At 42.5% G+C, this 10,837-nt stretch overlaps 1 protein-coding gene across 2 annotated transcripts; it reads right to left on the bottom strand.

The window, feature by feature from the left end:
- Positions 1-6,642: 6,642 nt before the first annotated feature.
- On the bottom strand, positions 6,643-10,278 carry LOC147637334 (uncharacterized). 2 transcript variants are annotated; one of them, XM_086799107.1, is made up of 2 exons: positions 8,634-10,278; positions 6,643-8,233 (listed from the first exon to the last, which is right to left on the bottom strand). In XM_086799107.1, the coding sequence occupies exon 2, from the start codon at positions 7,913-7,915 to the stop codon at positions 6,866-6,868; it is 1,050 nt and encodes a 349-aa protein (XP_086655233.1). In that variant the 5' UTR covers positions 7,916-8,233; positions 8,634-10,278; the 3' UTR covers positions 6,643-6,865. The 2 variants fall into 2 exon arrangements, with proteins under 2 accessions (XP_086655233.1, XP_086655234.1); XM_086799108.1 differs by having other exon boundaries at positions 8,544-9,386.
- Positions 10,279-10,837: the final 559 nt, after the last annotated feature.

Here is a 10,837-nt window from a genome sequence, read left to right as displayed (position 1 = left end):
CATGTGACAGTATTCCCATTAGAGACAGCCTCAAGACAAGTGAACATATCACGATGTGAGGTAATGTGCTTTGTAGCACCACTGTCAAAATACCATACATTAGAGTCAACAGAAACTGCCAAACATGCATCATGTACAGATGGGTCATACTGGCAATACACGCTAAACGCCCATTCTGTATCCTGCACAACATTTGCAGAATCTGCATTTGTAGAAGCATCCGCTATTGTGGCTGCATTTGACTCTTTCCTCTTTGCCTCTTTAGCCTTTTACTTAGGGCAATTCTTAATGACATGATCATTTGCCTTTCAATAGTTGCACCTGGTCTTTTTCTTGTTTTTATCAAGAGTCTTCTCAGACTTATTGTTGCTACCTCTGAAAGGAGAAGAAGTTGCAGACCTACTAATAGGAGAAGAAACAGTGAAATGCTTGATCAACTGCACGCTGCCTAGCCCTGTTTTGCCTAGACTGCGCTTCTTGCAAGAGCTTGTTGACTAAAGTATCATACTTGACAGCATCAGGTCTGTCCTCAGTAAGAAGTCTCCACGTGGAAGCAAAAGTCTGATATGTCTCAGGTAAAGCATCAAGAACAGTCTGCACAAGAGAATGATCAGGAATAATCTCACCTGCAGAAATCAACTGTTCCTTGAGATCTTTAATCTCAGCAAGAAAAACATTCATGTCATCATCTTCCTGCATAATCTTTAATTCTAGCTCTTTACGCAGGTAAGAGATTTTTGCCTCGTTACGACCTGCATACAAACCAGCTAGAATATCCCAAGCCCGTTTTGTTGTTTTAGCTGAACGAATATGTAGGGTGATGTTACGTTTGACAGAAAGTGCAATTAAGGCATGAGCCTGCACATCTTTACCATCCCAACGAGCTTGTTCAGCAGTGGGTAAAATAGCAGCAACAGTAGAGCTGCTAGAACCTGCAACATCCTCAATAGATCCTACATCCAAAGAACCTGGACGTATATCCATACCCTGCACAATGTTCCACACTCCTTTTGCAACCAAAACATGCTGCATCATGTATGCCCAAAGTGGGTAGTTGCTGTCTCCATAGTTTGTCTTCAGCAGACAACATGCGAAATACATCATTGTTGTTATCAGCCATGGCCACTGACTGAAACTGATGCAAAAGCTACCTGTAATGAAGCAAAGACTGAACAGAGAACAACTCGTGCTATGTAGCACAGTCCACAATAGAATACGTATGCCTGTTTTGTAGAAAACTGCACTGTCGAAATTTCTGCACAAAATGACGAAAACACCTGTGCAGAACTTGAAATGCAAAAACGGAACCCGAAACGACCTCAGATGCGATTTCTGAGAACGCTCGACCCTACGGGCTTATTTACAGAGTATAGGGACCTGCAAGTGCTCGTGAAAGCTCACCTCAATCGAAGAACGTGAGTCGGAGGATGCTGGCGGTGTAGCCCTGGGAGCCGATGCCTGCTCTGATACCAATTGCTGGAATTAGGGTTGCAGGAAAGCACACAAAGCTTGGAGAAGAAGAAGCAAGAATGCACACAACACACAATGTATTAGATTGTGTCAATGTACAAAAGATAAGTTAGCCCTAGAAGGATGGGCGTATATACAAGCCAGGGGAAAAAACCTCCTAAAGAGGGAAAAAGTGCCCCGGCGGTCCTAAGTGTGTTCACACACATCACTGCCTATATATATATATATATGGCAACACCGCATTGGCATTCACCTTGGCAATTTTCGCTTGGAGTCTGGCGACCTCTCCATTTTCTTATCCTCCTTCTCCCAATAGTGAGTTGCTTTCCAAGCTGTGGCCTTCAGGGCTTGCACCAAGCTCTGCTCCTCACCTTCTGCTTGTCTCTCCTTTTCGGAAGTGCTTGGCTTGGGGGATCCTTGGCTTGCAAGCTGCTACTGTTGCTGCTGCTGTTGTTTTTGTTTGGTGATGAATTTTGTTGGGTAATTCATCACCATACTTCAGAATTATTCTTACCAAAGTCCCTTATTCCCAACATTGCTACACCCATTACCCAATTGGCATTTTGATCTTTAATAATAGGAATGTTAATAAACTAGCAATATCATGCTCTTTCAATGGATAGTGTCATATTTCAATATATGCATTGATTTTTATCTCCACCTCTTTTAGGAGGATCATGTCATCTTTCATCAAACATTCTAGACATCATATCAGGTATTTAACTCTCTTTTAATTTCTCTTTGGGTAATTCAAGGACCTGAATCAGGTATATCCAATAGCTTTGAAGGGATGGTAAAACAATAGGATATATCATAGTGCTCTAGCTTTGAACTTCTCTTGGCACTCCCATCCCACTTTTTTCCCTTCTTCTTCCAATGGATTCATCTCTCTTACGATCCTATATTTTTTCTTTATTTATTTTTCCCACTGGAGTCTCTTTTCGACTAGTAGAATCTTTAACACTAACCAAAGATTGGTTAATCTACCGTACTATAGATCGACCACATATTGCTTAATTTTTCCTACTAACTATAGGACCTTTATCCAAAGGTCTAGTGGAAGAAGTGGTAGAAATTTCTTCATCAGAGCCACTCTAACCAAGGATTCTTTTTCACCCTTCTTCTTTTATCAGGTTTTGATGTACCTTCATCTCCCGCATGCTTTGCTTGTAATCTTGTGAGTGCAAGCAAAGGAATTACAATTACTCTTCCTTTTTGAACACTTAGTATATTAATGGTTGTGGCAACATCAATGAAACTTGTCTTAGGAGCTTGTAGATCCTTAAGCAAATGCTCAATCCCACACTTTTCACAAGACAGAGCTATGGGGTAGTTGTTTATGCAGTCAAGGTACCTTTTAGGATACTCTACAACTCTATATAGACCTTAACAATGATAGCACCAAAGAAGATCTCTTAGTACTATAAAATGAATATCTTTGCCCTTAGGATCCTTGCTTGGATCAACAAGATTAGAACTCCTTGATGACCTCAATAGTAGTTAGACAAAGAATTTTGAGTTTCATCATAAAATGGTGGATTGGGTTCTAGTTCAACTTTGTGACCCAAATTTTCCATTGGTTTCTTAACTAAAACATAGGTTATTTAAGCAGTGCGTTATTCTAGTTGTTATGTCGTTCGTTGTGTTGTTTGAGTCTGATTGGTCTTACTAGAGCTGCTAAAGCAACAAGTAGTGCTCTTTGTTGGAATATAAGCCTTCACTCTTTGCTTTCTCAAACTAATCTGGAGTGAGAGAAGATTTGCGGTCATTCTTCATTGACACCTTTCTCTTAACTCCTACAAGAGTCTTTGTAAAGGAAGGTACACTGGACATAGATGTCTTTCCTTTATTCCCACTAGTGTACCTCGAAACTTCATACAGGAACTTGACCCACTACTTGATTTTGACCCTTTCGACCATCTTCATGAACTAAAGCCATTTCTATAGCTTTGGATAGAGTTTGACACTTCTCACAGCACACTAATGGTTGAAGTTTATCATTTAACCCCAAAGCAAAGTTATGAACTTGTAAGAAATGTGGTAAAATTTGTAGAAATTTCATAAAGCACCTCTTGATACTTATCAACATACTCCTAAACTATAAGATTCTTTTGAGAGATAAAAAACCAAGTATTAAGGGCTCTACTCTGCTCATCTAGTGGTACCAAATTCTGAATAAACATTTCCTTAAATTCTTCCCAAGTTTTCAAGATTGCCTTGTTCTTTTGAATTTTCCTTCACTAACGATGAGCCACACCGTGTAAATTATAGGTAGCATGTTGGATTTTAATGTGCTCATCTGTGATATCACATAAAGTAAAACATTGTTCCTAGTTAGAAAGCCACTCATTTACTACATCAATCGTGCAAGAAGGTAAAGTGCCAAAGTACTTTGGTGTTTTCAAATCCTTTAATGCAAGTTTTGGTTTTAATCCCTTTTCTAGTGTACCCTCATGATTGACTACCCAACTGATGGGTATCCGAAGTCAGTTGAGGTACTGTAGGTGTTAACATGGTGCAAATATCATTCATAAATGATATCTACAAATGAGTTCATTTGCTCCCACAAATCATGCATTTGTTGGCAAAGAGAGACAGACTCCGATGATTATGGGGCACAGTGATCGGATTCTATTTTTAACCAATAATATGCAAGAAACACCAAACGACAAAAAATAAAAAGAAAAGAGATAATTGAGCACCCTGCTCATAAGGTTATCACAGTTGATGTAGGCTGAAGCCATGTAGAGCTATATCTTCGTGAATTGTGTCAAGTGCTACAAGCACTGCACCACCGAAAGGAGCTTAGATTTTCAGAGCCGAGATTCACCCACGAATGAGCCTTCTCTTGGAACCTTGGAGTAAAGAACCTTAGGCTTTCTTTTTAAAAAAATAAGCTTTTTGTAATTGAAAACGTGGGCTTTTTCTGTTGACAGTCGACGGCCGCGAGAGAGATGGAGTGGCTTGGCTGTGTAAAGTAGCACAAGACCACACCTTGGTGCTTGTAGCTTAGCCACCACACCTGGAGGGCGACCATCGACAGCAACGATGGCAGCGAACAACGGAATGGAGTGACGATGGCCGTGGACAGAAACGACAAGCGGGGACGAAAAAAACGACGAACAATGAACTGCAGCGACGAGCAATTCTGCATGTCCTTGCAAGCTCAGTAGTGCAGTAAAGATTCCCCATAGCTAAGAATAGAACCCTAAGCTCTCATACCATATGTCAAGCCTCTAAGAAGAAAATTAGCTAAACAAAACCTAGCTTGGAATACCATGTTTAACCACTCAACCATTATATGTTTTTGTTTTTGGAGCCGGGGTCGTCTCTGAGACTCGAGCAGAGAAATGCTTTTGTCATTAGCTTTAACGTCTCGGTCGCGAGGATGGTTTCGCTACTTCCTTAAGGCATGACCTCGGAAGACCTAATAACTCCAACCATTATATCTACCAGTGACCTTGCGCATCTAGTGTGTACCTTACCAACCACACACCATACTCACACGTCCCTTGTGTTGCCTGGTGGTACCCCATGCTACACATCAGTGGGTCTTTAGCCTTCCACAAAGGTTACCCATTCACACTTGTTATTATAAACGATGATGTGCAATAGTATGTCACCATTGGTTTTCTCATGCAATGCCCACGTGTCTCATGCATTACTAGCGTATAAATCTCGCATATGAGTGTGTACGCATCCACAAGTGTAAGGGTCGTAACATCTAATGCTTGGGAGGCTCATAGGAGATGTTGGGCCGAGCTAGAAGGGCTGCTCAAAGGGGAAGGGAGCTAAATCTAGATAGAGCTAAATGATGAAACCTTGAAGACAGAGTGAAAAAGTGACTATCATTTACTAGCCAAGATATATCAAAAATTTCACCACTCTTTTATGGACATGGATAATAAACAACGAATTGGACTGCACTATGGGCCGACTTCTTGTAGGATGAATAATGTAAAAGAATGAATGATCAATCAAAAAAAAAGTTGAGGTTCTTCTACATGTAGATTGTTCGTGTATTTAGGTCCTTAAAATATTTCATTGGGATACTTACCCTTCCCTTTCACCGCCCCCCCTCCCTCTCTAACTATTCATGTATTCGGGTCCTTAAAAAATATTTCATTGGGGTACTTACCTCTCTCTCTCTCTCTCTCTCTCTCTCTCTAATCCATGCAACAAGTACTTAAGGTAGCTAATGCGTTGGTTACCTTCACGAAGCTTCATAGTTGTCTTGAAGAGGATGCATGCTCACTTACATATTGCATAGCTCATAGTAATCTTTACATCTTTCTAATTACGAATGCTAGTAAAAAGTTTAAAGCACCTCTTGCTTGAAGTAACATTTCTACCACAAAGACATTTAAAAATGTCTTTATGTTGGACCTCTCTTGTCAAACATCTAACAAAAGTGTTTATGTGACTTTATGTTGAACCTGTCTCTTGTCAAAAATCTAACAAATGAATGTAAACAAAATTTCCCTTGATTAAATATGATCTTCCAAGTGTATTGCTGTTTTCGAGATTTTTAATAATATGCACATAAATAGAATGGTAAAATATCTTGTTTTAACATTGGGCGCTTGTTCTAGTGGTTAATGGGGGTGGCTTGTAACTTGGAGGTACCAGGTTTGATCCCCAACTAGACACCCAATAGTTACCTTGCCCTCGCTTTGTAGAGAATATGAGGGGTCATCACGAAGTACTTTGCTCCCTCTAGTAGAGGCCAAACTTTTTTTTAAAAAAAATAAAATGCCTTGTTGGTATTTAAAGTGAACATAATCATTGAATACCCATGGTCAATGGGCAAGCAACAAAGATGCTTCATCCATCAATGGGTCTATTCACATCACACGTAGCATACATATAGGGTTGCCAACCCATTCGTAAGCCAAATGGGCAGCCACTCGAGTGTTGAGTATTTCAAAAAATAGTTAAACTATTTCTGCAGGATTTTGATTCTTATCTCTGCAAAAGGTTCTGTAAACACCTTAAAGAAACATTCACTCTAAAAATTTTATTCAAAATTTTATTTTCTATCTCATGACCTGAACTATATATACCCTCTGGTTCCCACTGGTTTTGAAAACTGGAGCTGCATGTCAACAGGCCCAACGAAACAACTTTGTAGAAGGTATAGACAGAACAATACAATCGTAGCTAACACAAATGGAAAGGGAAAAAAAAACTATATATTAGCATGGCAGTTAATACATAAAGGGAAACAAAATGTGTGTACACAACAAAAATGGGCAACAGCCTCAGACTAAAGAAGAGGCAAGCTCAGGCCAACAAAACGGATACAGCCGACGCAAAACCTAAGAGTTGTTTTTCAGCAGGAGTAAGAGAAGGGGAAGCGTGATGGCTCCATTTTCATAAAAAATCTCAAATGGAGCTATAAACGCAGAGACAGATCCAAAGAGCTCGAAGCATCTTCGTTGGCGTGTTGAGGCATCATCATCATGTTAGCTTGTTGGTTTGCTGGTTGGGAAGGATGTTGAGAGCTTGGAGCAAAGCGATTCCAGTTTCTAAAGTCACTACCAGTGCTCTGCCATGTGAAACTGCCCTCGTCTTCTGTAAAAGGGCTGGAAAATCGGCCACCACCGAATCGAAACGAGCCTTCAAACTTGCCAACCCCAAGCATGGGCCTGGTGCCAGTGGAGGCGAGTTCACACTTGCCCACGGCCGGCTGTTGGCCGATCAGCGCGGGCGACCATCCATGATGGGCTTGAGGAAGAGAGGGGCCTCTGTAAGGGGCGTCCAGCCTGAAAGCAGGAGGCTTGTGGATGAGAGAGTGGGCTTTGATGCCAAGAGACCTGGTGAGGTTGACGCTCGATTCGGGGGCAAGACTCGGTGAACCATGGAGCAGCATGCTCGGAAACCTCTGAGGGGTCATAAAAGGAGGGGGCAGCTTGGGCACCTTGATCCTCCCGGCGGACCTCTCTCTCTTGTGCGCATTTTGGTGACCCCCAAGCGCTTGCGAGCTGTAAAACTTCCGAGAGCAGAAGTAGCAGGCGAAAACGCGGGGCTCAACGTTGGGTTCGTGCTGCTCCGCCTCCTTCGGGTTCACACCTGGTAGCGCAGCCGAATCGGTGTCCGCCGGCCAATGCTCTTTCTTGCAATCATCGGAGGGCAAGCTGCATGCAGACTCGGCCAATTCCACAGCCGACGAACGAAAGAAGCTGTAATGCTGATGATTCTCCTTCCCACCATCTACAGAGGAAAGATTACCCCCGCTGTTGTTCACATTGGCTGTTGTGGCCAATGTTAGGTCGAGCCACTCTTCTTGTGCGTCTCCGGACAAAGCGAATGGAGCGTCCGCCCTCACCTTACTGTACTCAGGGAAAGGCACTGCAGAAGAGCTCGAAGCTGTAGTAGGACTTGAACTCTGCTCTTCTTGCACCCTCTCTTCACACAGCTTTCCACGCGAACTCACAGACGTCATACCTTATCCCTCGCTTCGGTTCCCTTAGCAAAAAATCTTCACTCACACAGACCGACGATCTGCTTCTACTTTCTGCTTCAAGGTTAAAAGGAGGCCTGCTTACCTGTGAACAGCATGGCTTTCATAGCTTTTAAAGCACAGGCTAAACTCAACCAGATGGGACACTAGGATTCCCAGTACAGAATCGCCGCTGCAGAATTGTCAAGAGTGAGCGACTGCCTTGATGAATCATGCTCCGCAGAAAGAGAGACGAAGGTAGGACACAAGGGGAAAGCATGCTGCGAGGAGGATCAGATCACTGACGTCTGGATCGAGAGCCTGTAGAGCAAACATACTTATTTAGCATCAACATTGTTACTTGCTACAGCCTACTCAAATTGCGACAATCTTTGCAAGACGACAATTAGTGGGCAAGCAACAAACCCCACGAAAGTATTATAATAAGGTAGTAGGAAGAGAACACCGAGCTGCTGGCTCAGTATCAGCATGTCAGCGCAGCGCTACAACAGGCAAACCAAGCGAAGGACAGGGAGGCTTATAACTAAGCGGACCGAAAATAGATTGGTTACACAAACACTGTGGGTTATAACCGACACGAACAGAGTGCATAAAGGCCGTTGAAACTAACATCAATCAAGCACTGGAACCGTGATTTGAAGGGCCATCTCCTCCACACATGTATGAAGCAGCTAAATTGCTGAAGAAAAGAAGCGAGTACCTTCGCAGAGCAGGAAGTCTGCAATTGTCCGTAGAAGACGAAAACGGTGCATAGCTGTAGACTGTATCTCTAGCTATAAGAAACGTACAAGGAAGTTGAGCTCGTATACTGAAGAGGCGACGTGGTGCATGTGGCAGCGTGCGTGTGTGTGCATACACTACTGCATATAAGAGAGTCTTGCGTGTTGTCAATCACGTTTGCATAGATTAGCGTGTGTGAGGCGTGAGTTGAATTGATGGAAGTGATACAGTGATAAGAGCGGTTACACGAGACAAAAGGACTGCCCTAACCCTCCCTGGGACTCAAACAAGCAACTTAGCAAGTGAAACTTCCCTCCAATCTCAACCGCCCAGAATCGTAGCGCTCTCTGTGTGCGTACTACACCAGGGCGCAGGCTTACATGAAGACGAAGCTAGTGTGAAGAGGAAGAGGAGGAAAGCCTGGCCTTCATCTAATATAACCTGGCTGCTGCTGGTCGTCCAATACACGCGCACAAGAAGTTAAATACGTGTAGCTACTTTGATATGCAAACGAAGATCAGTGCAAAATTTGCTAAAGAAATTGTGCGGCAAGAGTGACCAGTTCTTTCGAGTTTATCTCCCCTCCTCCTGAATTCCTTACTATACTGACAAGCTTCTACTTCTCGTTCCCAGCCGTTTTTATGTGACAAAGCAGAGGCATCATTGAACAGTGAAAAGAAAGCGTATGATGAGTGACGGTGGACCTGTGGTTATGAGGACACCTTCCAAAAAAAAAAGGTGCAAATAATGAGTGCACCGAAAGCTACCTCACCTTAGAAGTTAGGGCCCCTGCTGCAGGAGGAGTCCTTTTGGACCTTTGGGCTCTCCAAGGAACCAAGTTTGTTTTACCCCCCTTTTTAAAAAAAAATGGAGCATTTTTTCTGAAATTCTATCTATAGCTGATAAGGAGGGAAAGAAATATCCAGACTAATCTAACCGAGCTAAATAAAATGGAACAAGTGGTGTACCAACCCCTATGACAAGACTACTCTTCATAAGTTTTTGTGATTAATGCGCAACTCTGATCCCGGCTGCCAGTTTGAGTTTTTTAAATAATTATTGACTTCCGTTCACTTGCTTGTCTGATTGCTGATGCAGGCTGCTTTGTAGTTTATACAGGGCAACCCAATGGGAAAAAAAAAAACTGGCCCACCAGTTTGATGATGATGATACCCTTGCCATAGCTAGCCCAGCCTAGCTTCCAGCTTGGTTTGTAACTTTGCCCAGTGAGCTACTGACGATAATGAGTGATGTGCTTTAAAAAATAAGAGGGCCACATTTTTGGTCCGGACTGGGGCAAAGGGGCATCTTAGGTTAAAAAGGTAGGCCTAGGTAAATCTGATCATTGGTTGTGGGTGTGTGGTTTTTTCCCCCCACCCGCTTGTACAACCATTGGGAAATCAGCGCTTGGAGATCTCTGTCTGCTCAGTGCTATGGATGATTGCTTTGCGTTGCTTCGGTTCTTGTTGAGTGACTATGTTGTCCATACTACAGTGTGAGTCTTGAGAGAGAGAAAAAGAGAGTGAGTGAGAGAGTGACGTGTGTGAATCTTGAAAGAGAGAAAAAGGGAGTGAGAGAGTGACATGTGTGAAAGAGAGGGAGGGGTAGGGGTTATTAACGTCGGTAGAATGCAACACGAGCCGAGAGACAGTACTTGTAGGCACGGGCTAAATGTAACTTCAGTGGGCAATTTTACAGGGCATTTTTACAGCTCTAAAATTCACTTCAAACATTCCTTATTTTAACATCTTCAAATGCCTCTCAAATGTAATATTCCAGTTCCAAAAAAAAAAAACCTCCTAAACATTCCTTTTTTCTCTATCTGGATGCTTGTTGTATTTTTCGCACAGCTATTTTAAGAATTACAAATCTCAATTTTGGAATGGTGTAATTACTCTCATAATCATATCGTCAAAAAAACAAATGCTGAAGAAAATTCGGTTGCTTGCTTGTATACAACGTGGTGACAAGGAACATGCATTAGCCCAATAATAATAAGCATGGAACCAAAATCTCATAGGGCATAGGTATTTCATGTCGCGTGCGGGCTCTCCTCTCTTTTTTTCCCCTTTTTTTTTTTTTGGTTTTGGCGGAGCAGGCACTCCATGAAGATTCTCACGACTCACAAGCTCATTTAGGCCTCTTGCATAATAATCGATGCTCCAGTCCAAATAATACTGCGCG

Source organism: Cibotium barometz, chromosome 6 (assembly GCF_041138505.1).
Source record: "Cibotium barometz isolate CiBa-2024 chromosome 6, ASM4113850v1, whole genome shotgun sequence".
NCBI lineage: Eukaryota > Viridiplantae > Streptophyta > Polypodiopsida > Cyatheales > Cibotiaceae > Cibotium > Cibotium barometz.
This window is presented reverse-complemented; position numbering and strand designations above follow the sequence as displayed.